The sequence below is a fragment of the Prunus dulcis genome, chromosome 7 (assembly GCF_902201215.1).
Source record: "Prunus dulcis chromosome 7, ALMONDv2, whole genome shotgun sequence".
Classification (NCBI taxonomy): Eukaryota; Viridiplantae; Streptophyta; class Magnoliopsida; order Rosales; family Rosaceae; genus Prunus; species Prunus dulcis.
Genome location: NC_047656.1, coordinates 2,174,259 through 2,200,933, shown reverse-complemented (window position 1 = coordinate 2,200,933; position 26,675 = coordinate 2,174,259). Strand labels below are relative to the sequence as shown.

The 26,675-nt window shown below is 39.3% G+C and overlaps 1 protein-coding gene across 1 annotated transcript; it reads right to left on the bottom strand.

Moving 5' to 3' along the window:
• Positions 1-4,635: 4,635 nt before the first annotated feature.
• LOC117634039 lies at positions 4,636-18,542 on the bottom strand. The gene is made up of 4 exons (XM_034367940.1): positions 18,513-18,542; positions 18,245-18,454; positions 17,461-18,102; positions 4,636-5,001 (listed from the first exon to the last, which is right to left on the bottom strand). Exons 1-4 carry the CDS (start codon positions 18,540-18,542, stop codon positions 4,636-4,638), a joined length of 1,248 nt encoding a protein of 415 aa, XP_034223831.1.
• Between the last annotated feature and the right edge of the window lie 8,133 nt (positions 18,543-26,675).

The following is a 26,675-nucleotide window of genomic DNA, read 5'->3' as shown; positions in this document are numbered from 1 at the left end:
CATAATTTCGAAAATAAAACTTTACTATAAATTCAAAATAAATGCAAGAAAATAACAACAAGGAAATTAAGATTAGTTTACAAATGATCGAGTCTAAAACTTGGTTCTATCTCCTTAAGACGAAATTGCCTCCTCACAGGTGCTTTTAGGATTTCTTGGCAAACCTCCCATGATACATCGATCGACTTCTTGTTGAAGTAGCACTCTAATCCCCAAGAAAAGCAAACTTAGACTTGTGTATGAACTCTCTCTTACTAACTCACTATATTTTTGAAAATACAATGCTATGAATGCTCTAAAAACTACTATTGTGGGATGACAATTGGATGAATGAAATGTTGTAGGAATTTCTCTATTAATAGGAAACAAGGCCTCTATTCAAGAAGGATATGATTGAAAAATATCAACAAATGTGTCTTTTCCTGTTACAACCATAAGTTACATTCTTTTGAAGAGGAACCTCTCAATTATGAAATGTCCAAGAAGTGCTATGTTTCAATTACTATGAAATAATGCAACTTTTCATATAAAATATTATTATTTTATTCACAAACAACAAAAATAAATAATATATTATTTTTCCTCTGTTAAGAACATGACTATTCCCAATTGATACATTCAAATTTGTAAAAGTAATGTACTTAAAGTCACGGGTCCCATAATTTAATTTCCATTCAATTATTAAAAAATTAAATATAAATATTATAATTTTCTAACAATTCCCCACATGAATGGAAATTAGTTAATGCAAACACTTGAGAGAATTCGATTGACACCACATCAAGATAGGTAGCTTTTGGCCTTGAACCTTTCATAGTGAAGTAAAATCGGATTTACTAGCTAATCAGTGAGCATGATGTCTGTTTGTGCAAAAATCCTCGCGAGAGAATATTCACTTCTAGATCCTTTGCCCTTTGATCTTCCTTCTCTCTCTTCCTCGATTCCTGTAAAAAGATTGTAGTAAATAGACCACACATGGGGGGTGTTAGCCAAAGGCCCTTTGATGCCTAAGTTAGTTTGAGTGTTTGTAAGGAAACAATAGCTAACAAAAAGGTACGGAGATGTATGTATGGTGTGAACCAGGTGGCCGAAGCCGTGTGTGGTGGTCGGAGCTATGTGGAGAAAATATGAAGAGTGGAGAGTGGAGAGGGATTCATGTATTTTTCTCGGGTTTGAGAAGTAGGTTTAGATGTACCTTGAATGATGAATGAAGCCATCTATTTATAGAAATCTCGGAGGCTAGGGTTTGGTGGATAATAAAATTCTTATTAGGAAGGAATTTATTCTGTACCCAAATTCGTAGAGATTGAGTCCATTAGGGATTTGATTAGGATCCAAATCTCCTACACTGATGATGATTATATCTCTTTATTAGGATAATATTTGAATTAAATTAAATAAAGATAATATCCTATAATTAAGATATTATCCCTATTAATTAATTGGCCAAATAAATTGGTTCAATTAATTAATTTAAGGGATAATCTTCTTTTCCACGTGGCGTGCTGGGATTTGAGACAAAAATATTTGCTCCCACAAATGCCCCCCAACTTCTGCATGGTGCTTGTGCGACATGTAGGAGATGAAATTATTTTTCGGGCTCTCCAACTGTGTCTAGGCTTTCTTCAAAGAGTTGGACTCCTTTTGCAGATTGGATTCCCAATTGAAGTAAGCTTCTGACTGTTCATGGAGTAGGATTCCTAGTAGGAATTGGCTTGTGATTCTTCTTGACCCGGGTTGTCCAACTTGTATTAATACAGGGCTTCTCTTCACTCTTTCTCACATCGCAAACTTAACTTCTCTACTTTCTACTTGAGAAAGATCTTGGAGAATTTGTACTGCTTGTCGAAGAGAGGAGTTGCCGTGCATCCCAAGGTGAATCGAGCACGTATATATATATATTGGTCTTTTCTTCTTTTCTTAGTGAGGACCAACTGGGTGGGACCAGGCTGGTTGTCGTCGTGACTAGAGGCCGAAGACGGTTGTAGCCGGTGGTGGCTACTAGTGGCCGCTGAGCGAGGATTAGGAGGAAGTTGATTGTCTGCCCCTTACCCAGGATGTTGAGAGATGGAAGCAAAATGGTCTTGACTCTGATGATCTGCAGGCTGGGCAGGAGGAGTGTTCTGCCAGACCTCCATAAAAAAGGAAGGCTGATGTCAAGTCTTTAAGAAATGAAGCTGCGACTTCACGGGTGAAAGATGTGTCTCAGTTGAGGAAGAAGCCAATGATCGCTTCTGTTGAGAAAAGTCAAGTAGGGACTGTTCTCTCGTCATAAGCTAGGGTTAAACATCTCATTGGTGCAGATAGCAAGAAGATTGGTATGCATAATATTCGAGATGTTCCACTCAAGCCTCCTACAGAAAAGCTTGGAGACCGTGATCTACTCCATGAAGTGGTTTGCTCACAAACTAGTTCACCTGCTGAGAGGCAAAGAGATGCAAATATTCCTCTCTAGAGTTCGGGTTATCTGCCCTAGTTAAAGGATGGAGGTTAAACTAGGAGGTCTGCTCATCTGTCCAACCATCACAATCCAGCAATTGAGTCACGAGTAGTCAAATATGGAGTTAATTCTGCGTCGTTGACTCCTTTGGAAGTGAGGATGGCCGCAGCCAAGAAGACGAGAGAGTCATCTGCCTGGGTGAAGGGCTCTTCTGTAACATTAGTGGCTAATCCCAAGGTGGACAAGTCCAGCCCTATAGGGGATGCAGACATGCCTGATATGCTCAAGTCTAACTTTCTGTTCAGTCCATCCATTTGTGCTAAGCTAGTTGATCAAATTCGTCAAGCTAGTAATCTTGGTATTTTCTCAAGTCTTTTCCTGGAAAAACAAAGGAAAGCAACATTTCATCTGCTTAAAAAAAGAGTAGTTTTTTATGTTGAAACTATCCGAAACTCATCTGCTGTTGCCTTCCTTTTTGCTGCTAACTTGGTTAGTAAAAAATATGCATATTTTCGTCTTAATCGCAAGAATGGAAATGATCCCTTCTATGCCATTGGAGATGAAGACATCGAGATGCTCTGTCCTGACTTGCTCCCTATGCAAAGTGAGCAAGTTAATGCTGTGAACATAGAAGGCGCTGAAGAGCAGGTGGCTGAAGAGGCGGTAGCTGAAGAGGATGAAACAGAGGAGGATGTAGCTGATAAGGTGGTGGTAGACGTCATAGATCAGGCACGTGGAGTTGCTGAGAGCTGGCTGATCAGGTGGATGTTGAAGAGGCTGCATATCAGGGATCTCATGCTGGCGTCTTGGAGTAGATGAAGATTCCTTTATTTCTTTTCAGCTTTTGTAGTCTACTTTTTGTTTAAAAAAAATTTTATTTAGAATAATTGGTCTTATTTGACCATCTTTTTTTTGTTTAAACTTGGTCGACTGGTCACTTTGCTATGGAAATTTCATTTATTATTTTTTCAACTTCAATTTGCATATTGTCTTGTGAATTGCTTGAGTAATTGGCTAGTGTATTGGCTGTAACTTTCCCTTAGGATATTGAGAAAAGCCAGGGCCTCCTTCGAGGGACTCCGGGCGTATTCTACATCTCCAGGAGGATGCTTTGGTTGTCTCCCTACTTCTCCCTTAGGGTGGTCCTTATGGGCAAGTGTATGACTATCCTGCCCCCTTAGGAAACGTATAGGAACCTGGATATCTCTATGAGGAAGCATGGAGACCACCTTTTAGGAAATTTCTAGCACACCCTGCGTCTCACTTAGGACACTTCTTTGCGGGCTGCATCTTCCATAGGACGTTTCTAGTCATCACCCTGCGTTTTCAGAAGGACCCTCCTTATGGGTAACTGTATGACTATCCTGCCCCCTTAAGAAATGGATAAGAACCTGGATACCTCTCCCATGAAGCATGGAGACCTCCTTTTAGGAAATTTCTGGCTTACCTTGCTCCTTTCTTAGGATGCTTTACTGGCTGCGTCTCCTGAAGGACGCTTCTGGTCGTCACCCTGCGTCTCCCTTAGGACGCTCCTTATGGGCAACTGTATGACTATCTTGCCCCCATAGGGAACGAATAAGAACCTTGATACCTCCATCAGGAAGCATAGAGACCTCCCTTTAGGAAACTCCTAGCACACCCTGCATCTCCTTGTGGATGCTTTTTTGCGAGCTGCATCTCCCATAGGACGATTCTGGTTGTCGCTTGCGTCTACAGAAGGACGCTGCTTATGGGCAAATGTTTTGTTATTTTTATTTTTTGTGGACACTCTGGAATGAGAAATTGAACTTTTATTGATGTTCATGAGATTACATCGCTTTATTCGAAATGGAAATAACTAAATAAAGAACCCGGAACTTCTAGAAGTGGCTTATCATTTTCAGAAATGTGCAGTGCTCAGTCATCTGCTTGGAGCTGAGCGGGTAGGAAGAAAGTTATGGATAATATCTTTGAAGGTGGTAGGCATTCCATTGTCGTGGAATTTCTTTTCCATCCATGGTGTCAAGTGTATAGCTCCATTTGCCCCTGGACCGACTGATCATGTAAGGGCCTTCCCAATTGGGTTTCATCTTTTTGGATCCTTGTCTTTGCGCAGTGATGAAGGCCTTTCTTAGCACAAGGTTGCCTAGTTGAAGCTGTCTTATCTTGGCTCTTTTGTCGTAGTAAGACTTCAACCGCTATTTATAAGAGGCGACTCAGACAATTGCCTTCTCGCGCTTGCCTTCAAATAAGTCAAGGTTGAGCCTCATCTGCTCGGAGTTCTGCTTAATATTGCTCACTTCAATGCCTATGGAAGGGACAGTGACGTGAGGAGGAATGATTGCTTCAGTTTCATAGGCGAGGGAAAATGGGGTTTCGCCAGTTGATCTCCGCTTGGTGGTGCGATAAGCCCATAGCACTCCAAGGAGTTCATCTACCCATTTCTCTTTGACGCCTTCTAATCTCTTCTTTAGACAATCCAATATTATTTTGTTGGATGCCTCGGCCTGGCTGTTGCCTTGAGGATATCTCGGGGTATACGGATGCTGCTTGATGCCGTATTTTTTAAAGAATGCAGTGATCTGCTTGCCAATGAATTGTGAGCCATTGTTAGTAACTAGTGATTGTGGGTAGCCAAATCAGCAGATGATTTTTCTCCAGATAAATCGTTCCACATCGACTTCTTTGGTTGAAGATAGAGCTTCGACCTCAATCCATTTAGTAAAGTAGTTAGTGGCGACGATCATCATTTCTTTCTTGACGGGTCTTGTTTGCATGGGGCCTACTAAGTCGATGGCCCATTACATGAAAGGCCACAGACAATTCTGTGAATGGTAGATTTCGGCAGGTAGGTTAGAAACTGTTTTATACCGTTGGCAGCGATCACATCTTTTGACATGCCCCTAGAGTGGTTGCCACACTCGCCATCATGAATTTTGCAGAGGACCTCAAGTGTTTGAGGGCATTTTATGTAGGTGAGGTATAGGCCTGAGTAAGATCTACGAATGAGCTTGTCGCCTTACATGTAATATCTCATGGCTTTCTGTTGGACCTTCCTAACTTCAGACTTATCCGTTGGCAGATTTCTATTCACCAAGTAGTTGATGATGGGGTCTTGCCAGCTGGGGTCTTCATCGATTTGCATTTAGTTAATTGGCTCTATTTCTTCGATGCTTGGCTAGTCAAGGTGTTCGACTGGGACTGAACTGGGTGTCCAGCGCTGATCCTAGGCTCGCCAATGCATTTGCATGAGTGTTCTCCACCTACGAAACTTGTTGGATGGTGAAAGTAGGGAATTCTTTCAAAAGTCCTTGGACTTTATCGAGGTACTGGACCATTCTTTGATGTTTTGCCATGTACTCGCCTGAGACTTGATTCCTGATCAACTGGGAGTCTAAGTAGATGGACAATCTTTTGATCGACAGTTCTTTTGTTATGCGTAGTCATGAAAGCAATGCCTCATATCCTGCCTCGTTGTTTGAAGCAAGAAAGCCTAGTGTGATGGCTTATCCCAACAAAGTTCCATCTGGGGTGATTATGACGATGCCTACCCATGTTCCCTTGTGATTTGATGCTCTGTCTATATGCAACTACCACATGTTGTTAGGCAGGTTTGAATCGATGGGGGAGGTATCGTCTACTTTTTCCTTATTTTTCGTGATCAGCTTCTCTTCTTCGGCTGTCGAAGTAAACTCTACAACAAAATCTGCTAAAGTTTAAGCTTTTATAGTAGTCTTCGACCTATAGAGGAGGTCATATTGACTGAGTTCTATAGCCCATTTCATGAGTCGTTGAGAAGCGTCGAGGCTGTGGAGGATTGATCTCAAAGAAAATTATATCATGACAATTATCTGGTGTGCTTGATAATAGGGCCTTAGTTTTCTCTCGGAAACCACAAGCGAAAAAATGAGCTTCTCCATTTTCGGATAGCGAGTCTTTGCATCAAGAAGAGCTTTTGAATTGTAGAATACCGAATGTTGTGCCCCCAGCTCTTCTCGGATGAGAGTTGAACCGATAGTTGAGTCAGACACGGCCAGGTAGATGTACAAGTCTTCGCCTTGTATCGGTTTTGAGAATAGGGGAGGTGAAGTGAGGTAGGTTTTCAAGTTTTGAAAAGCTACTTCGCACTAGTCATCCCGCTTGTCCTTGTGTCTTTTCTTCAAGGCTTTGAAGAATGACATGCACTTGTTGGTAGATCTCGAGAGAAATCGGTTGAGAGCTACTGCTTTACTCGTTAGATTTTGTATCTCATTTGTTGTGGCAGGTGACTTCATGTTGGGTATAGCCTTGATTTGATTTGGATGTGCCTAAATTCCTCTTTGGGTGACCAAGTATCCCAGGAATTGGCCGGACGAGACTCCAAATGTGCATTTGCTCGGGTTTAATTTCATGTTGTATTTTCAGAGCAGGTTGATGCCTCGGCAATGTTTTTGATGTGGTCTGCTCGCTGCGGAGCTTTGACTAACATATCATCTATTTAGACCTCCATAGTCTTATCGGTTTGCTCCTTGAAAATTTTGTTTACTAGCCTTCGGTAAGTTGCTCCGGCTTTCTTCAGCCCAAAGGGCAAGACTTTGTAGCAGTATGTACCTCTTTTGATGATGAATAAGGTCTTTGCCTTGTCGTCTTCATGCATCATGCTTTGATTGTAGCCGGAGTAGGCGTCCATAAAGCTTAGCAGTTGATTTCCAGAAGTTGAATCAACTAGCTGATCGATTCTTGGCAGTGGAAAGTTATCTTTAAGGCATACCTTGTTGACGTCGATGTAATCGACGCACACTCTTCACAGGCCTTTATATTTCTTTGCTACTAGAACAACATTCGCCAGCCATTCTGCGTAGGAGACTTCTTCAATGAAAGTGACAGCTAGGAGCTTGTCGATCTCGATTCAATGATGGCAACCCGCTCATGGGAAGTTGTGCGTCTTGTGCACTGCAGGCTTGATAGCTGGGTTGAAGTGTAGGCGATGGCAAATGATCTGGGGATCGATGTCTGGCATGTTGGATGACGACCATGCAAATATGTCTTTGTTGTTAAAAAAGAAGGCTACAAGCTCTGCCTTTTCCTCATGATTTAGGCCCGGGTCAATCCGCGTTTTTTTCTCTGGCTTGTCAGGATCAAGGGGTACTAGCTCGACATCCTCTTCGGGCTTCCATCATTCTTCACGAGAGACTCCGGACGGATCTCCCTACTTGGTCCTGATTCTTTGATTGTTATTGGGGAGCAGCTATTCCCTTTCGTTTCAGCCGTCAGGAACAAGATCTGCTTTCTCCTCTTCTTGTTCTACTCCCTTTAGATCTGCCTGATTCATAGGAAGGAACTGTGTTTGCTTGCTTATCTTCAGCTCTTGAGCTAAGCATTTCCTCACCATTGCTTGATCACTGTTGATCTAGCCGACACTGCCCCCAGGGATTGCATTGCAGATTTTATGATGTGTGACGGAGGTGATGGCATTGATCTTGCTGATTCATGGTTTGCCCAAAATGTCATTGTAGGTGAGACTTCATAAATGACCATGAACGCTTCCGAGCTGATTACAAGTGGGGAGTAGATGTCAAGATCTATCATGCCCACGAGAACCGTTGTTAGGCTATTGAAGTCGGTTAGTGACCTAGCTGATTTATTGATCTTTGTCTCTAAGCCCATCTATTGGATGACTGCCAATTGTAGGATATTAGCTGCATTGCCCTCGTTTGCATGGATTTGGTCGACCATGGCCTGAGCAATTTGAATGCTGATGACAAGGGCGTCGTTGTGTAATACATCAAGGTCGATTAGATCTTTCTTTTGGAAGTCGATCACGGGATCTTCTTCTGCCAGTGGGAGACTAGTGGAAACCTAGGAGATCACAGTGGCCTGTTTGATCTTCCCCTTCTTTTCTTTGCTGGTCAGCCCAGACTCCTTAGAGTTGACTAGGATTGTGTTAATCCTTATGACCTTCTTGGGTGACTCCTTTGGGGTATTGCAGTTTTCAATATGCTGGATCGCCTGCTTCACAATGAACTTCGTGCAGTGACCTTCTCTCACGAGTTCTTCGAGGTGCGCTTTCCAAGCAAAGCAATTATTCGTATTATACTCGTGCGTTGCATGGAAGACACAATATTTTATGGTATCCCTCTTGTCCGGATTTCCTTTCAAGGGTGATAGGTCTTTTTATCCAAGGTTTGTCTTTCACTTGGACTAAAATTTGATGTATAGGGATGGAGAACTTGGTGTAGTTCTCCTTGTCGTAACATCTCCTTGTAGGCGCCACTTGCGTTTGTCTTTATCTCTACTACTAAGCCTGTCCCTTTTTTTGGCCTGCCCGCTGGGTCGGCTGATCTTCCTGCTCAGTAGACTTCTTTGTGACGATTCGATCGTCATTCAAGAACGCATAGATTTTCGCAGTCACAAAGGCCTCAGCTAGAGTCTAGCTAGGAGTGATAGTCAGCTCGCGGTATAAGTCGTGTTCAGCTGGAAGACCCTTCTTGAATGCAAAGGACACAATTCGGTCATCGCACCCCACAATGTCAACTTTTTCTGTTTTGAATCTCTTGATGTAATCTTGAAGGGATTCATCGGGGTTCTTGCGCTGGTTGTACAAGTAGCCATGGTTCTTCTTGATTGTCCGGTAAGAAGTGTATTCTTTGATGAAGACGAAAGCAAGCTCCTTGAAGCTGCTGATCGACCTGGATGACAGGGTGTCGAACCAGTCCTAAGCTACTCCTCGCAAAGTCATTGCATACACCTTGCACATTAGCGCGTCTTCGGCCTTGTAGAGGATCACAACGCTCTTGAAGTGCTTCAGATGGCTTTCGGGATCGAAATCCCCTTTGAAGTACTTGAAAGAGGGCATTAAGAATCTTTTCGGGGTAGCAGCCGGCTCGATTTCAGCCGTGAAAAGTGAGGAGTTTGCTCAGTTTACCTCTATGCATAGTGCATCTTTGAAATTTTTGCCAATCCTGAAGTCTTGAAGTCGGTTACTTACAAGCTTCTCAGCATATTCTGCACACATGGCTGGTCGATCACGTTTATGACCTTCACATTAGTTCGCAAGGGTCGACCTTCTCAGTTATGTTGCCTAGACGACGTGTTAGTGGACTGCGCTTGTGAGGGATTCCCTGTAGCTTCCGATGGGAATTGGTTCTTCGGGAGAGGGCAATGAAGCGCTTTTCTTCACGATCCTCATTGAGAGGGTCGTCAGGTTAACCTCCCTTAGGGCCTAGCCTTTCGTGAACATTTCCCTGTCGACCTAGGCGAGCATGGATGTCAAGTTGTGGGCCCAGTCTTTCACGCACATTGGTCCTTAAGCTTAATCTAGATGAGAGACCTAGTCTACTCTGAGTGTGGCTTGTATATGCTTGTGAGATGTTGGCAAGCTGACAGCGTTGTTGTCCCTCTCCTTGTCTGCTTAGTCCTTCTTGACTTGCTTAGTACCCATCGAATTGCCCATCGGCATGTTCGTCCATCTTTCTCTCTTCGCCCTATTGTCCAAGGCCAAGGTTTTGAGCCAAGTTTACTTGGTTGAAGAGCTGCCTCATCAAATTGTTTTGGTTGTCCATTCTCTGAGTTAGTTGGTCAACTCTCAAATTTAGGTCTACTTGACTTCGTGGACCGGGATGAGGGAAGTGTGCGGAGCCTAATTGCACACGGGTCAAGGTTTCATTGGAGGTGTACGCAGGAGCGTGCGTCGAGCGTGGAGGCAATGGAAAGAATGACTGAAGTTTCTCCAAAATTGGGCCAAAGTCGGTAGTGGTAGTGAGCCTACCCTGATGGGAGGTTCCAGCATGCTCGGTGGCAGCGTTATGAAGGTGGCTAGATCCAGTGCCGGCCCTTGAGATGGTACGATGATGGCAGAGGCTTGGGCGGTGGTCCTAGCTGCTAGTCCGGCAAGTGGCACAGTGGTTCCAGCCAAAGGGCCTTACTGTTGTAGCTCGGTGGCGTGCATTAAGATGGTGTTCTTGGTCGTGGGATCGAGAGGAGGAGAAGCGATGGCGGCCACGGTGTCGTGAGGGCGTGCCACAGTCTCGGTTTTGGTGTGGGATTTTCTCAGAGCCACGACGTCGTGGTGGTCCGAGCGTGTCCTGGATTAGGCCATTGCAGCGGTCTTGCCCCTTGTTTTCTTACTTCCAACCATGATTGTTTATAAGGCTTCGTGGATTGAAAAATTGGAGGAACGAATTCCTTGTGCACGCGTTAAGTATAACTCGTGCTCTCAATGAATGAACCAAATGTTTATGCAAAAATTCTAGCGGGAGAATATTTGCTTCTATATCCTTCGCCCTTTGATCTTCATTCTCTCTCTTCCTCAATTGTTGTAAAATAGACTGGAGAAAATAGACCACACTCAGGGGGTTGTTGGCCAAAGACCCTCCAATGCGTAAGTTATTTAGAGTGTTGGTAGGAAAACAATAGCTAACAAAAGGGTACGAGATGTATGTATGGTGTGAATCAGGCGGTCGGAGCCGCGTGTGGTGGCCGGAGCTGTGTGGAGAAAATATGGAGAGTGGAGAGGGCTTCAGGTATTTTTCTCGGGTTTAAGAAGTAGATTTAGATATACCTTGAATGATGAATGAAGCTATCAATTTATAGGAGCCTCAGAGGCTAGGGTTTAGTAGAGAATAAAACTCTTATTATGAAGGAATTTATTATTTACCCAAATTCGTAGAGATTGAGTCCATTAAGGATTTAATTGGGATCCAAATCTTCTAATTTGATGATGATTATATCTCTTTATTAGAGAATTCCACCAGTTAGCCCCTTGCCATGGCAAGGGGAGCCCTAGGGCAGCTACTATTCACATGAATAGTGGCTACCCTAGCCCCCTAGCAAAGTGTGTTTCCAGCAGTTTAGGCTTGCCATGGTAAATACTATTCATTTTTTTGATTTTTTTCGGTTTCAAATTTTAGATAAATTTCAAAATTCAAAATTCAGATACATTTCGAAATTCAAATTTCAGATAAATTTTAATTTACAAAATTTCATTTGAATTTTAAATTTCACATAAGATTTTCACCTTCTAAGATTGCGCCACGTGTCATATCTATCTGTCTAAATTTTTCTATAAAACCAGAGGCTCAGCTCATACCTCCCACATCAGATCTTCTCTACATTTTCATTTCTCAGATTTTAGATTTCATTCTCCATTTTCAATGGCAGACATGCAAGAGGTTTTGGAGAGGCAAGAGCGAGAAAGGAGAGAAAGAATGCGTCGACGAGCTACAAGCAAAAGGGTGTGCCCCGAATGTGGACAGACATAAATATTCTCGGGGTAAGAATCTTTTCTGGAAGATTATTTTATCCCACATTCTTTGTACTCTGATGTTCATTTTCGAGCGAGATATAGAATGCAACCTCATTTGTTCAATAAAGTCATGCATGATATTTGTAATTATGATGAATACTTTGTTCAAAAGAAAATTTGTGTTGGAAATTTTGGGCTTCTTCCCGAGCAAAAGTTCACAGCTGTGATACGAATGTTAGCGTATAGGTCATCTGCTGATCAGGTGGATGAGATTGCCCAGATGGGGAAGTCCACTATTTTGGAGAGCTTGGTGCGATTTTGTGATGCAGTGGAAACTCTATACACCAGGGACTACCTGCGCGGACCTACGCTCAGGGACCTGCAATGGCTTCTAAAAAAAGTTGAGTCTCGTAGATTTTCTGGAATGATTGGTAGCATTGACTGCATGCATTGGCAATGGAAAAATTGTCCAACTGCTTGGCAAGGGAATTATGGCAATCGGAACAGAAAAGCATCATCCTCGAAGCAGTTGCTGGTTTTGATACATGGGTTTGGCATGCCTTCTTTGGAGTTGCCAGCGTTCAAAACGATTTGAACGTCCTGGGTTAATCCCCGGTGTTCAATGATGTTTTGAGAGGTGAAGGCCCAAATATCACATATCAAATCAATAATACCGTCTACCAGAATGGGTATTATCTAGCTGATGGTATCTACCCGAGGTGGACAACATTTGTGAAATCAATTCCACATCCCCGATCCCATAAGGAAATTTTTTTTGCTGCCTATCAATTGGGGTACAGAAAAGATGTCAAGAGGTGCTTTGGTATCCTTCAAGCCCGGTGGGCTATTATCAGGGGTGCGGCGCGCCTATTAGACGATGAGGTGCTTAGGAGTATAATGATGACTTGTATCATCCTCCACAACATGATTGTGGAAGATGAGTATGATTACGATGCTGATGAAGTGTATGAACCAGATCCCATGAACACGCCCTTAACACGAATTTATGAAAAACCCATGGGGCCAAATGGAGAACCAGTGCAGCATGATCCGTTGGTTAGAGACGGTAGTTTCTTGCCTCGTATGATTGAGCGCTACACGGAGATGCAATCGTCGTATATTCATGAACACCGTCAAGTTGACTTGATGGAGCATTTGTGGGCGGTGAAAGGCAATGAAGGTGAATGAAGTGAAGTGAAGATGTTTTTTTAATGTATTATGTTTATGTTGTATTTTTAGTTATGCTTTATTGTTTTTTTATGCTTTAGTTGTGGTTTGTTTATTTTTTATGCTTTGGTTGTGGTTTGCTTTTTATGTATGGAATGTTTTGAATAAAAAGGAATTTTGTTGAATATTTTCTTTATTCACTAAAAGAAAATCAATACAACTCATAAAATAAAATACATGAATTACCACTAATTTTTTAAACAAAACAAAAAATACAATGAAATGAAAGGCAAGCAAACTAACTTAATGGTACAATGAAATGAAAGGCAAGCAAACTAACTTAATGGTTTTGATCATTTAACCAATCCGTGTTGCTAGGTCCATCGTCACGAAAAAGTCTTCGTCTCATAACATCCCTTCGTTCTAGCTTCCAAAATTGTTTTGTTTCAGGGGACATATGGCTTGTATCCATGGCCATGGTTTCCCGATCCTTTTTTTCAATCTTTTCTTGGAGTACAGACTCCCTTCCCTTTCTTTTGCATATTCTACATCAATTGCCCTATCGTGCTCTTGTTGTTTCATGTCCATTTCAATTCTCATGGCTTGCATCTTTGAAAGTTCCTCCAAAAATTTAGATGCATTCTTGGTAGAATTACTCCCTCTCTTCGCCTTCGCCGCCTTCCTCCCAATAGGCCTAGGCTCCTTTTCAATAGGCGAGTCTTGACTCATCGGGGAATCCATAGGTGAATCCGATGCCGGTGTCTCATGGAGTGGCGTCTCGTTCAAGACTACCGTCGGACCCGTTGGAATAATTTGGAATCTCTTACAATTCTTCACCACCTCCCAACATAGGGTATGGTTGAAACTTTTTTTGCCTTGCCCAGTAGCACCAAAAAACATGTGTGCTTACATAATCTATAAAAAAACAAATTGGAAATGCAAGAAACTTTAAAAAATATTGGCAATGCAACAAGTATTTTAAAAAAAAATGGCAATACAAGAAACTTTAAAAAATATTGACAATGCAACAAGTATTAAAAAAAAATAATGGAAACGCAAGAAACTTTAACAATTTATTAGAAATGCAAAACAAAATATAAATATTGCAAGAAACATTCATATTAATATTGGAAATACAAGAAATATTAACAACATATATAAATTGCAAGAAACATTTAAATAAAATTTAATATGACATAGAAATTAATAAAACAAAAATTACAAATAATTTACCTCACTGCTAAGGTTTTCCCCGCTTTTATGGTTGTCCATCGCTTTTGTCAAGGCATCTCTCCATTTCGCCAACTTTTTGTTAAGAATTTTCCACCTACTGGATAATACCTGATCCGTACGGGTCGAACCAATTACCCTATCACAAAATTCCTGATGAATTTTTTTCCACATATGACATAATTTAATCTCATTGCCCGTTATGGGACAATGACTAACTCGAAGCCAAGCCTCACACAAGCTAACATCTTCTATCATGCTCCATGCCCTCCAGTTTCATTAGAAGAACTCATAATATGATAGAGAAAAAAATAACTTGAAAGTGAAAAAATATTGAGTAGAAAGTGAATAATAATAGAAGGAGAAGAAAATGTACGAGGAGTTGGTGTTAAAAGTGAAGAGTATTGGTTGGTATTTGTAGAAAAAAAATTTCAGTATTTTTTGGGTATTTTTTTTAAAAAGTTTCGATTTTTTTTCATTTTTTTATTTGAGAAAAAATTGGCTACCATTGGATTCCAGGAAAAGGGGATCGGAGAGCCCAGAAGGAGCCACGTGGAAGAGAGCCGTTGGGGGGGGCAGTTTCGATTTTTTTATTGGGGAAAAAATGGTTGCCATTGGATTGCTGGAAAAAGTGGATCGGAGAGCCCAGAAGCTAGCCACGTGCAAGAGAGGCGTTGAGGGCACTGTTAAAAAAATTTAAATTCCAGAGCTGACGTCACCCCTTGCCCTCGGGCTGGAGCTCGGGCCAGCCTCCCTCTTAGGCCAGCCCAGTTTGCTAAGCCCCACTCCTTGCCCTGGCAGATCTTTGTTGCTGGAAACACCATTTTGGGTTTGCCCCCCTCCCCCCAACCCTCCCCTTGGGCCCCTTGCTGAAAATGCTCTTAGGATAATATCTGAATTAAATTAAACAAAGATAATATCCTATAATTAAGATATTATCCCTATTAATTAATTGGCCAAATAAATTGGTTCAATTAATTAATTTAAGGGATAATCTTCTTTTCCACGTGGCGTGCTGGGATTAGTGACGAAAATACTTGCTCCAACGATGTCTTAAATTGTTCAGCCATTGTGTAAACTGAAACAACATTGCTCCTATAATACCTTTTCATACACATTTGGTTCTACGTTGTGTCCTTTCGGCCATGGACCACTCTTGGTGTTCGTCAGTACTTTAGAGAATTGAGCCTTGCAATTGTCATAGAAACGGCCTCATTTCATACTGATATAGGTGACTTCCTATAAAGAGTATCTTGCTATGCTCCACTTGGTTTTCCAAGTCACAAGAATCATTAAAAGCTTAACTGAACCATACACGATGCAGGAAGCATCGTATCATCATAAGAATGGGCAAGGGGTGAAATCTCCACAATGCTCGTACTTCAGTCACACATAACTTAGTTGTCCCTTTGAACCTAGGTCTTGGGATCTCCAGTCAGCTAGGTTGGGTGTCCATATTGGCAACTTTTGAGATATAGGCTTTAGGCCCATTCCCCTTAATGATTTGTTAACTAGCTCTCTCGTCAAACCTTTCGTAAACAGATCCGCTAAATTATCTCTTGACCTTATATAGTCAATAGTAATTATACCACTTGAGAGCAATTTTCTTAAGGTATTATGTCTTCGACATATGTGTCGAGACTTACCATTATACATATTATTTTGTGCCCTTCCATTCATCGCTTGACTATCACAATGTAAACATATTGCGGGCACAGGCTTCGGCCAATTTGGAATGTCTTTTAAGAAATTACGAAGCCGCTCAGCTTCTTCTCCAACTTTATCCAAAGCAATAAATTCAGATTCCATAGTGGATCTGGCAATAAACGTTTGTTTTGTAGATTTCCAAGATACAGCTGCACCTCCTAACGTAAAGACATATCCACTTATGGAGTTTGAGTCTCCCATATTTGATATCCAGTTTGCATCACTGTAACCTTCTAGTACGGATGGATATCTTGTGTAATGCAATCCATAGTTCTTAGTATAGCTCAAATACATAAGAACCTTAATAATCGCTTTCCAGTGATCTTTTCCAGGATTGCTTGTATATCTACTCAATTTATTAACTGAGTATGCTAGGTCAGGGCAAGTACATTTTGTGACATACATCAAACTGCCGATTATTTGTGCATAATCAACTTGTGATGTACCTTGACCAGTGTTCTTTGTCAAATGAAGATTCACATCATATAGAGTCTTTGCAGGATTATCTTCATACTTACCAAATTTGGCAAGTATTTTCACAATATAATGTGATTGAGACAAGACTATTCCATCCAATGTTGTAGAGATTTTAATTCCTAGGATAACATCTGCAATTCTCAAATCTTTCATATCAAATTTATTGGACAAAATTCTTTAGTAGATTTAATCATATCATTATCACTTCCAATGATAAGCATGTAATCTACATAAAGAGATACAATGACATAACCATTTTGAGTGATTTTTGTGTAAACACATTTATCACACTCATTAATTTTGAATCCATTTTGACATCATTGCATTGTCAAATTTCAAATGCCATTGTTTTGGTGCTTGCTTTAAGCCGTATAAAGACTTAACAAGCTTACACACTTTCTTCTCTTGTCCCGGAACAACAAATCCTTCCGGTTGTTCCATGTAAATTTCCTCTTCTAAATCACCGTTTAGAAAAATAGTTTTAACTTTCATTTGATGTATTTCAAGATTATGCAAAGCAGCAATTGCAATTGGCATTCTAATGGATGTTATTATTGTAAAAAGCATTCATCATTTCTTTTAATGTACGGTTCTTGCATTCAATAATACCGTTCTGAGGTGAATAAGGAGCGGTAGTTTGATGAATAATTCTATGTGGAGTACAAAACTCAGCAAAGGGTGCTATATATTCACCACCTCTATCGCTTCTTAAAACCTTAATCGTTTTGCTAGGTTAATTCTCAACTTCACTCTTGTAATATTTAAACATTTCTGAGGCTTCACATCTTTGCTTCTAAGTAGATAGACATAGCAATATCTTGTGCAATCATCTATAAAAGTAATAAAGTACTTTCTACCACCTCTAGTCTAAACAAACTTTAAATCATAAATGTCACTGTGAATTAAATCTAGAGGTTCTATACTTCGTTCTATAGAATGAAATGATGTTCTAGTAAGTTTAGCTTGAATACAAGTTTCACATTTTTTTACTTGTATCAATGTTAAACTTAGGTAATAAATCCATGTTAACTAATCTACGAATAGTATCATAATTAACATGTCATAGTCTACCATGCCAAACATTTGAGGACTCAAGAATATAAGCCGAACTAACTGTGTTCTTATTGTTCGTAGAAGGTAATAGTCATTACATTCATCTGAATAAACCATTATTCAGGTACCCTTTCCTAGCATACATCCCATTCTTAATGAGTACAAATTTATTAGTCTCAAATACCAATCTAAAACCATTCTTGCTTAACAATGCTCTAGAAACCAAATACTTCCGAATGTCAGGCACATGAAGCACTTGGTTTAGGGTGAGTTCCCTGCCATAAGTCATCTTCATAACCACATTTCCTTGTCTTTCAACCTTGGAAGCTGATGAGTTTCCCATGAACAATTGCTTCCCTTGGTTCAGTAGTTGATAGGTAGTAAACATCTTCCTATCAGAGCAGATGTGGCGTGTAGCTCCAATGTCCACCCACCATTCTTTGGTATTGCTTACTAGGTTCACTTCAGAGATTAAGACCAAGTGGTTAATGTCAGATATCTCATTGGACAATTTCTCCTCGTCGGTCATATGAACTTCTGTAGTTTTTCCTTTGCTTTGATAGTTCGCAGCTCTATGACCATGCTTGTTGCAGTTAAAGCATTTTCCCTTGAACCCTTTGTTCTTCTTTGAGTTCCTTTGGTGAGAACCTTTCCCTGAATGTTTCCTCTTTTTCTTGTTATTTGGCGCATCCTCCACTACATGTGCTTCAGCCACCATGGAGTTACCACCGGTTTTCTTTTCAGAACCATGATTGTCTTCCTCAATCCTTAGCCTCACGATAAGATCTTCAAGTCCTATTTCTTTGTGCTTATGCTTGAGATAATTCTTGAAATAATTGTAGCCACTGAGAAAGTCTTACTCAGAACCATGTTTTCTACCTCAACTCATGTAGAATAACTTGAACTTCTTGGACTTGGTTGATGACCGTCTTGGAGTCCACCATCTTGAAATCAAGAAATCGACCAACCATGAATTTTTTCATGCCAACATCTTCAGTCTTGTATTTCTTGTCAAGTGATTCACATAGGGCCTTGGCAGTTTTGATTGGACAGTATACATTGTACAAAGCATTGTCAAATCCATTGAGGATATAGTTTTTGCAAAGGAAGTCTAAGTGATACCATGCGTCTGCAGCAACCACTGCTTCTGCAGTAGTACCAGTAGCATGAGCATCTTCCTTCAAGAACTTGGCCAAATTGAGTGTGGTCAAATAGAACAGAATTTTTTGTTGCCACCTCTTGAATAAGTTCCATTGAACTTCTCATGTTTCTTTCCATGAGAAGAGGAAGCGGGGATCACCACAAGTAAAGCCTGAGCCACACTTTCCCCTTGTTATTACTAGTACAATCACTACTAGTAACACCAGTTATTTTCTTTCAATAAAGAGGAAAATTCATAGTTTGATTTAAAAAATAAACCAACTACTTTTAAGAAACTAAAATAACTTTAAGATTCTTAAAAAACCAATAAATATAGCAATTACCAAAACAAATTCGTCTTAAGATTGTTGGTAAAATATAAAGATAAATGCTACATATACAGAATTTTGAAAGTAAAACTTCACTATAAATTCGAAATAAATACAAGAAAATTAAAAATACTTTACAAATGATCGAGCCTAGAACTTGGTTCTATCTCCTTAAGATGAAATTGCCTCCTCACATATGCGTTTAGGATTTGCTTGGCAAATGTCTCCCAGGATACATTGATCGACTTCTTGTTGAAGTAGCACTCCAATCCCCAAGAAAAGCAAACACAAACTTGTGTATGAACTCTCTTACTAACTCACTATATTTTTGAAAATACAATGCTATGAATGCTTTAAAAACTGCTATTGTTGGATGACAATTGGATGAATGAAATGTTGTAGGACCTTATCTATTTATAGGCAACAAGGCTTTTGTTCAGAAAATATGTGACTGAAAAATTTCAACAAATGTGTCTTTTCCTGTTACAACCATAAGTTACCTTCTTTCAAAGAGGAACCTTTTCTTTTCTGTCAGACTCAGACTTCAAATTGAGATGCAAATCTCTATTCTGAAATGTCCAAGAAGTGCATTGTTTCAATTACTATGAAATAATGCAACTTTTCGTTTAAAAATATTATTATTTTATTCACAAACAAAAAATAAATAATATTTTGTTTTTTTTCTGTGTTAAGAACATGACTAGTCTTAATTAATACATACCAATTCGTAAAAGTCATGTACTTAAAGTCACGGGTCCCCCAATTTAATTTCTATTAAATTAATAAAAAATTAAATATAAATACTATAATTTTCTTATAACATTTTGAGTATGAGAAGAACGATAGGCCAACAAGCAAGCACGGAGGTCAGTAAAGATGGGAAGGGGAGGAAAGATGAGGAGATCGGCGACAAGCACCTTGTAATCAGGACCTAGGCCATGAAGGACAACAGTGACAAGGTCTTTGTTGGAGATGGGTTCGTTGATGGTGGCCAAGGCATCGACAAGAGATTTGGCATGGCGAAGGTATTCATCAACGGATTGAGAGCCTTTTTGCATATCTATGAGTTGAAAATGGAGAGTGGTCTCATTGGTAGCAGAGGACTGAGAAAAATGGCATTGCAGACAATTCCAAATATCACGGACATAGTCACAATCGACGTTGAGATGAAGGATAGATTCAGTAAGTGCACTGGTCATGTAGCTGACAATAAGTTGGTTTTGTTGATACCACTGGTCATATTCGAGGTTAGATTTGTAAGTAGGGGCGATGGTGGTGGTTTCTTGATCAATGGTGGAAAGGAAGATAGTGGCAGGGGGCTAAGGATTAGAGTCATCGACAAATTTCCAGAGATCATGGCCAACAAGGAAGGGTTTTATTTGACGGAACCAAATAAGATAGTTGGAGTCGGAGAGTTTGATGAAGTGAGAGGATTTGGGGCTAGGAAGAGATGACAGGGAGGAGGAGGAAGATGAATAAGACGACATAGGGTAAGACAAGGAGAGAGAGCGAAGAAGAAGGACAAGATCAGTAGGAATAAAGTCCTAGGGTTAGGCTAATACCATGTAGACAATGTATTTCCTCTTGTATTAATCAATTGTATATAGTACATATTTATATGTGTACAATAGGTCTAAAGGGATTTGCCAACATTATAGCCATGTATTATAGGAAACTAATTACTAGGAGGAGAATTTGGGATTGATAGGATTGCTTGTTGTACAATGAGAAGATCACAGACATGATCGTTGATAGGAGAGCGGAGAGAATGGTTTTTTGTTTTTAATTTTCAATAAATGAGTCTATTTATCTAATAAATATTTTACATGAATTTTCCAATTTGCCCTTAATTTTGATAGAAAATTTAACCGAATTGACGAAAAGACGAGTGATGCAACAAAATATCTAATTGAAGGACAACCATAACAATTTTTAGAGTTGATGGACAAAAAGTAAAGTCGGGTCTTAGTTGAGGGACTATTGCCACATTTTAGCCTAAATAAAATGAAAGTTGATCTCCCTAAATTCTGATGAAGTAGAAGTCCAAAACGACGTCCACAATGAATTCGATCCCACAACTATGCTGAACTTTGTCCCCTTTAATATCCTGAAAATCTCTCATATTTCTCTACCCCCCAAATCTCCCAAAAGACCAATAATCTTCTATGGAGAATCACTTCTCCAGATAATTACTTAAAGTGATTTTGGGGAGAAGCAGAGCGTGGGAGATCCTTCTCCCCAAAAATAAGGGTTAATGACCTAAATGGTCCCCCAACTATTGTTCCAGTATCATTTTGGTCCATCAACTAAAATTTTCATTTCAAACTTCCTTAAACTTTTTGTTTTATACCAAGATGGTCCATCCGTGATAGATTTCGTCACTTCTGATCACGTGATGGCCACGTGACTGAGTTTTGAAGGGTATATGCGACTTTTTGAGAAGCTCTATCGAAGGGTATGACTGAAATGGTCCCTCAACTATTGCTCCAGTATCATTTTGGTCCACCAACTAAAATTTTAATTTGAACCGTCCTTCCACTTCTTTCTTTTTTTTATATCAAGATGGTCTTACTGTCAAAGTCCGTCAATTTTATTGTTATTTATTTTTGTATTTATCTTATTTTAAAAATTTTAATTAATTTAACAATAGAGAAAAAAAATATTACTTTTTAAGTCCATGTCATAAAATAAATAATTTTAAAAAAAGCCATGTTGGTGGTAGGGCTCATCAATGGGCCGGGTCGGGCTAGTCTGGCCCAAATTTAATGTGCTTGGGCGGGGCTGGGTCGGGCTTTAAAGAGGAGAGAGAAACTATCGGCCCGAGTTTTTTTAGAAAATTCAAAGTCCAAGGCTGACCCATGAGCCGGGCTTGAGAAAGCCCATCGGGCTGGGCCGGCCTAAGCCCAACGGGCCTGGCCTAAACGGGCCCTACTTCATTAAAAAAAATCATAAACTTAATTATAAGGGCATTTTAGTCCAAATTTGATATTAAACTCACTCAATTTCAATATTTTCACATAAAACCAAATTCATAAAACACCCAATAAAGTCACACAACTTATAAGATTTTCCACAAAAATAATAAAACCAAGTATTATTTTTGAGGTTATTACATAATTAGATCGTAGTACGTTTTAAAAAATAATTTTAAAAAATAATAAGTATCAAAAAATATTTTTTTTAAAAGGATGATATGAATAAATATGCAAATATTTGGTGATATGTTCAAGAAAAGCATGATTATATTTGGTGGTACGATTATGTTTCGTGATATGATTATATTTGGTGATGTGATATGTTGTTCATCTTATTTATATCCAATTATAAACTAGGAATGAGTAAAGAAAAGTAAATGAAATGAAACAAATTATATATGTGATTTAAGTGATATAATCCTAAACCTAAACTCTTATTTACACATAATTATATATGTATGTGGGCCCAACGGGCCGGGTTTTTGTGGGCGGGCCGAGCCGCTTTCTTGGGCTTAATCGAGGCGGGCTTATGGGCCGGGCCGGGTTTTAGACACCCAAGCCCAAGCCTAGCCCGACCCAAGGCAGACGGGCTGGGCTTTTTTTCGATGGGCCGGGCAGGCCCCTATTGGCCCATGAGCCCGCGGGCCAAATGATGAGGCCTAGTTGGTGGTGAGATTCAATTTTTTCAATTTTAAAATTAGGTACAAGTTCCTATAATAGTTTCCTTTAATTTTTAATTATTGTTTACTCTTTTAAAAATTTGTTATTTTTTATATATTTATGTGATTTTAATTAATTTAAACAATAGAAATTTTTTTATTATTAAATATTAGGTCAGTCTCACAAAAAACAAAAAGCCATGTGGCTAGTGAGATTCAATTTTTAAATGGCTAGTGAGATTCAATTTTTAAAAAATTTATAAGTTTTATAATAGTTTCCTTTAATTTTTAATTATATATTACTATTTTAATTCATAGAGACATTTTTACTCATCAATTTAACAATAAAATTGACAGAATTTAACAATGGGACCATCTTGATACAAAAAAAAGAAGAGTTGAAGGAAGGTTCAAATAAAAATTTTAGTTGGTGGACCAAAGTGATACTGGAGCAATAGTTGGGGGACCATTGGGATCAATAACCCTTTTAGATGAGGATACTCACCTAAAAATACGGTTTTGTCCCTCGATTTCACAGAATAATACACAGACTTTGATGGATGGACCATCTTGGTACAAAATAAAAAGTTTGAGGCTGTTTGAAATAAAAATTTTAGTTGGTGACCAAAATGATACTGGAGCAATAGTTGGAGGACCATTTAGGTCATTAACCTCAACAATAATTATGGCCCTCCCAGAATCACTCCTAAATGCACCCTTAATTATCTAATGGATGTACTTTTCGATGAGTTTAAAAAATAATAATACAAAAGAAACACAGGAAAGGCAGAGGTCAGTTGGGCATGCTAGTGGGCCCCGTCTTGCACCCAAGTTCGAATTCCCTTCTCCCCCCCACCCCCCTCAAAAAAAACCTCCACACAAGTAGACTAATAGTTTAGATTGTCGCTTGTATTAAAAAAAGAAACACAAATGACCAAGTTGTGTGCTTAGTTGTCTTTTTTTCGTAGTAGATTTTCGTTGCAACATTTAAAAAAGGTGGCAAATGATCAAAACACCTACAAGGAGAGCAAGATTTTTTTTTTATAAAGCCAATCAATAATTTTTGTACAACACAAATTGGGAACAACATGTCAAATAATAAAGACACATAAGCCCCAAAATAAACTTCACATATTTATTTCTTTACCAAAAGATTCCTTGTCAATTATTTGTTTTAGTTTAGTGGCGCATGTGTTTTCATTTTTTCTTTGTATGTGTTGGTGTTATAGAACATTTAGTTTTTCCTTTATAAGTAGAGGCATTTGGTAAGAAGAGGAATGTTTGAGAAGAACAACTTGTGGTGTTATTTAGTTGTCAATAAAAACACTCATACATCTACCAAAATATTCCTTCTCAATTAATTTTTTTTAGCTTAGTGGTGCATGTTGCACATTTATTTGTCATTTGTTTGCATATGTTCTTTCTCATTTGTTGAATGTGTAAAACCAGGCCCTAAGTTCTAAAAGCCTACAGAGAGGGGGTGAAGTATGCTATGGGACAATAACTTAATTTTTTTATTATTTTTAAAATAAGTTCTTTAAAGGCACACAAGCACAACACACAAACAATTTCGTGGTTAATAAATTAAAACTTGTAACAGCGGAATGTAAATAACACAAAAGAATTATTGACCCAGAAAACCCAACAGGGTTAAAAACTGAGGGCACTAAACCAGGAGAGATCCAGTCTACTCAATTAAGAAATACAAGAAAAACGAAAGAAGACTTAGCTCAATCTATCACCTATAGGCAATTACAATCCAACCTTTCAACAAGCACCTTTTCTTTATCTCTTAGCAGCAAATCCTCTCAAGAGCACCAAGCTCTAGTTGCATGTAGTTTGATGTATGAAGTGAGTTATGGTTTTATTGATTCATCTATCTCAATCACAAAGTATGATTGAGCTAGACAAATGAAACCTAAGTGTTGTGAAGATTAAACTAGAAGCAATGAATCATGAAGCATATAGTTTAAATCAAAATAACACAAAAGAAACAATGAAACTTTCAGCCGAAATCTATGTGAATGTACTTGGAGGACATTTATGTGTATGCAATTATACTCATACTCTCAAGCATTCAACAATGGCTGAAATAATAAAAAATGTTTTTTGAATGCTCAATAGCAAATTAGAATTATTTTTCAAAAACTATAAACATGACTGCATAAGATTTTTAAGTGTATGTGCAATTTCTGTTTTTCCTTCATGAATGAATGGTCTGCTTCATATTTCAAAGGGAAGTGCAACACCTATTTTCCTGCATAGTCATGTTTGATTAGAGACAAGTTTTGTTCAAATAGACTTTGATGAAAACAAGCTTCAAAGAGGAAAGATCAAATGCTATGATCAAGAGAATAAGATAAGAAGGTATATGCAATCTGCATATCCAGTCGTTGAGAGTATGGAGCAACATATTATAAAATAATATTGTTGGTTCAAGATAAATAACAGGTTTTTGGAAACAACCATTTGAAATAAAGAACCATGAGCCATAATGAAAGAATAGAAGCAACCCATGCCTTGTCAGATGCACGTGAAATAAAGGCTTGCACAAGAGAATGGTTGAAGAGCAAGTGCAAATGACTTTAAAAACAATTTCTTTTTTTAAAACAACCTTCAAGAAAAAGCAATATAGAACCATGAGCCACAATGAATAAAACACACGCAAGTACAAGTGCAAAAGTGAATGATATAATAATTTCATAAACAACCAAGTGGGTTATGGGGCCATGATTCACAAAGAATAAAGAGAGGAAAGCTTTCTCTTTGAAAACTGCCACAGGGAACATGGGAGGACAATGGATAGCTGCAAGATGGCCCATGCACCACCTGCAACGATGGGTGTCTTGAGAAATTTCCGGTGGCGAAAAATCTCCAAATCACTAGTTAAGCCCTATACCAACACAATTAGACTAACAATGGAGCAAGTTTTGTTCTTGGACCTCGGCCAAAAAGTGTCCAGAACTAGGTGAATCGCATCCAAACCCATAAGGATTTGGGCAGAGCTTTCTGAGCTTAGGCCGGCCTCTATGGAAAATCATGGTGTCGCGCAACCTAGGGGAAAGGAAGAGGGAGAGGAGACGATCCTTAACCAAGTAGTGGCGCCGCCTAAGGTGGCCGGAAACGTTGATAGCGACGGTGGAAGTTTCTAAGTGAAACTTCACGTCGTTCCAGTCCAAAATCCTTAAGTTTTCGAACTGGGAAAAGGGGTGGGTTAAGTGGAGGGCGAAGAGACGAATATTTTGGGACAGTTCTCACCTAAAACTTTCATCGGACTGCGATGCAATCGTGGTTCAACTGGCTGGCGTAGCGAAGAGGGAGAAAAGTGAGAGAAAAATAGCTGACCATATCTTTTTAAAGTTTGGAATTTGTAAAAATTATGGTTATGCCACTTCTTCATTTTAAATCGGAATTGAGCCTACCGCCTATCTACAAACTCATATTCACGAGCTCTATGCAATGGTGCTACTCGATTCCCCAAATTCCTTTCTGAACAAAAAAGTGACTAAAGTACCCCTACTCCCAAGGGCAAAAATATAATTCCACAATTAAATAAGTAAATAAAAATAATTTGTTGGGTCGGGGTGTTACATACCCAACTGCCTCATTAAATGCCAACTGCCCAATAAATGCTGTTGGTGGACTATTCTTCTTAGTCTCTTCAAGGTAAGCTTGACTTTTGTTCCTCTTTACGAGTTCCCAAGCTAATTTGTCTCCCATCTTCTATTGATATCTGCTCTCATGTGTGGCTGCTCTTATGTGAAGTACATGGCTACAGGAATGTGCACTCATTAAATATTATAACAGCCAACTAGGATTTTCTGTGAACTTGGTTTAGTGTGTGGTCCCCAATTTGTTTTTACTAAGTTTTGCAATCCGAGAATTAGTTTAGTTTCTATCAAGAACAAGATAAGATCCATGAAATTTTTATTGTTTTTGAAATCAGAGTGTTCTGCACACTGATAACTTACGTTGCACAATAAATGAATTACTTTGATGGGGACGTCTTGTGCTTAGAGCTCTCTACTAAGATATAAAGTGTTTGGTATTGTAGAGTGGAGGCTAGTAAGTGAAGATGATGCCTGGAAGACCAACAACACCATTGTCTAAAATCCGAAAGAACCTTTATTCCACTCCGAGTGGTTCAAAAGTTCATGAGGAGAAAATTATAGTCACTATTCGTTTGAGGCCGCTTAACTGTAGAGAGCAAGCAAATGTACGATCTTATCGTTTGGGACTGCCTGGATGAGCACACTATTGTTTTCAAGAATTCAAATCATGAGCGGCTTGCAAACC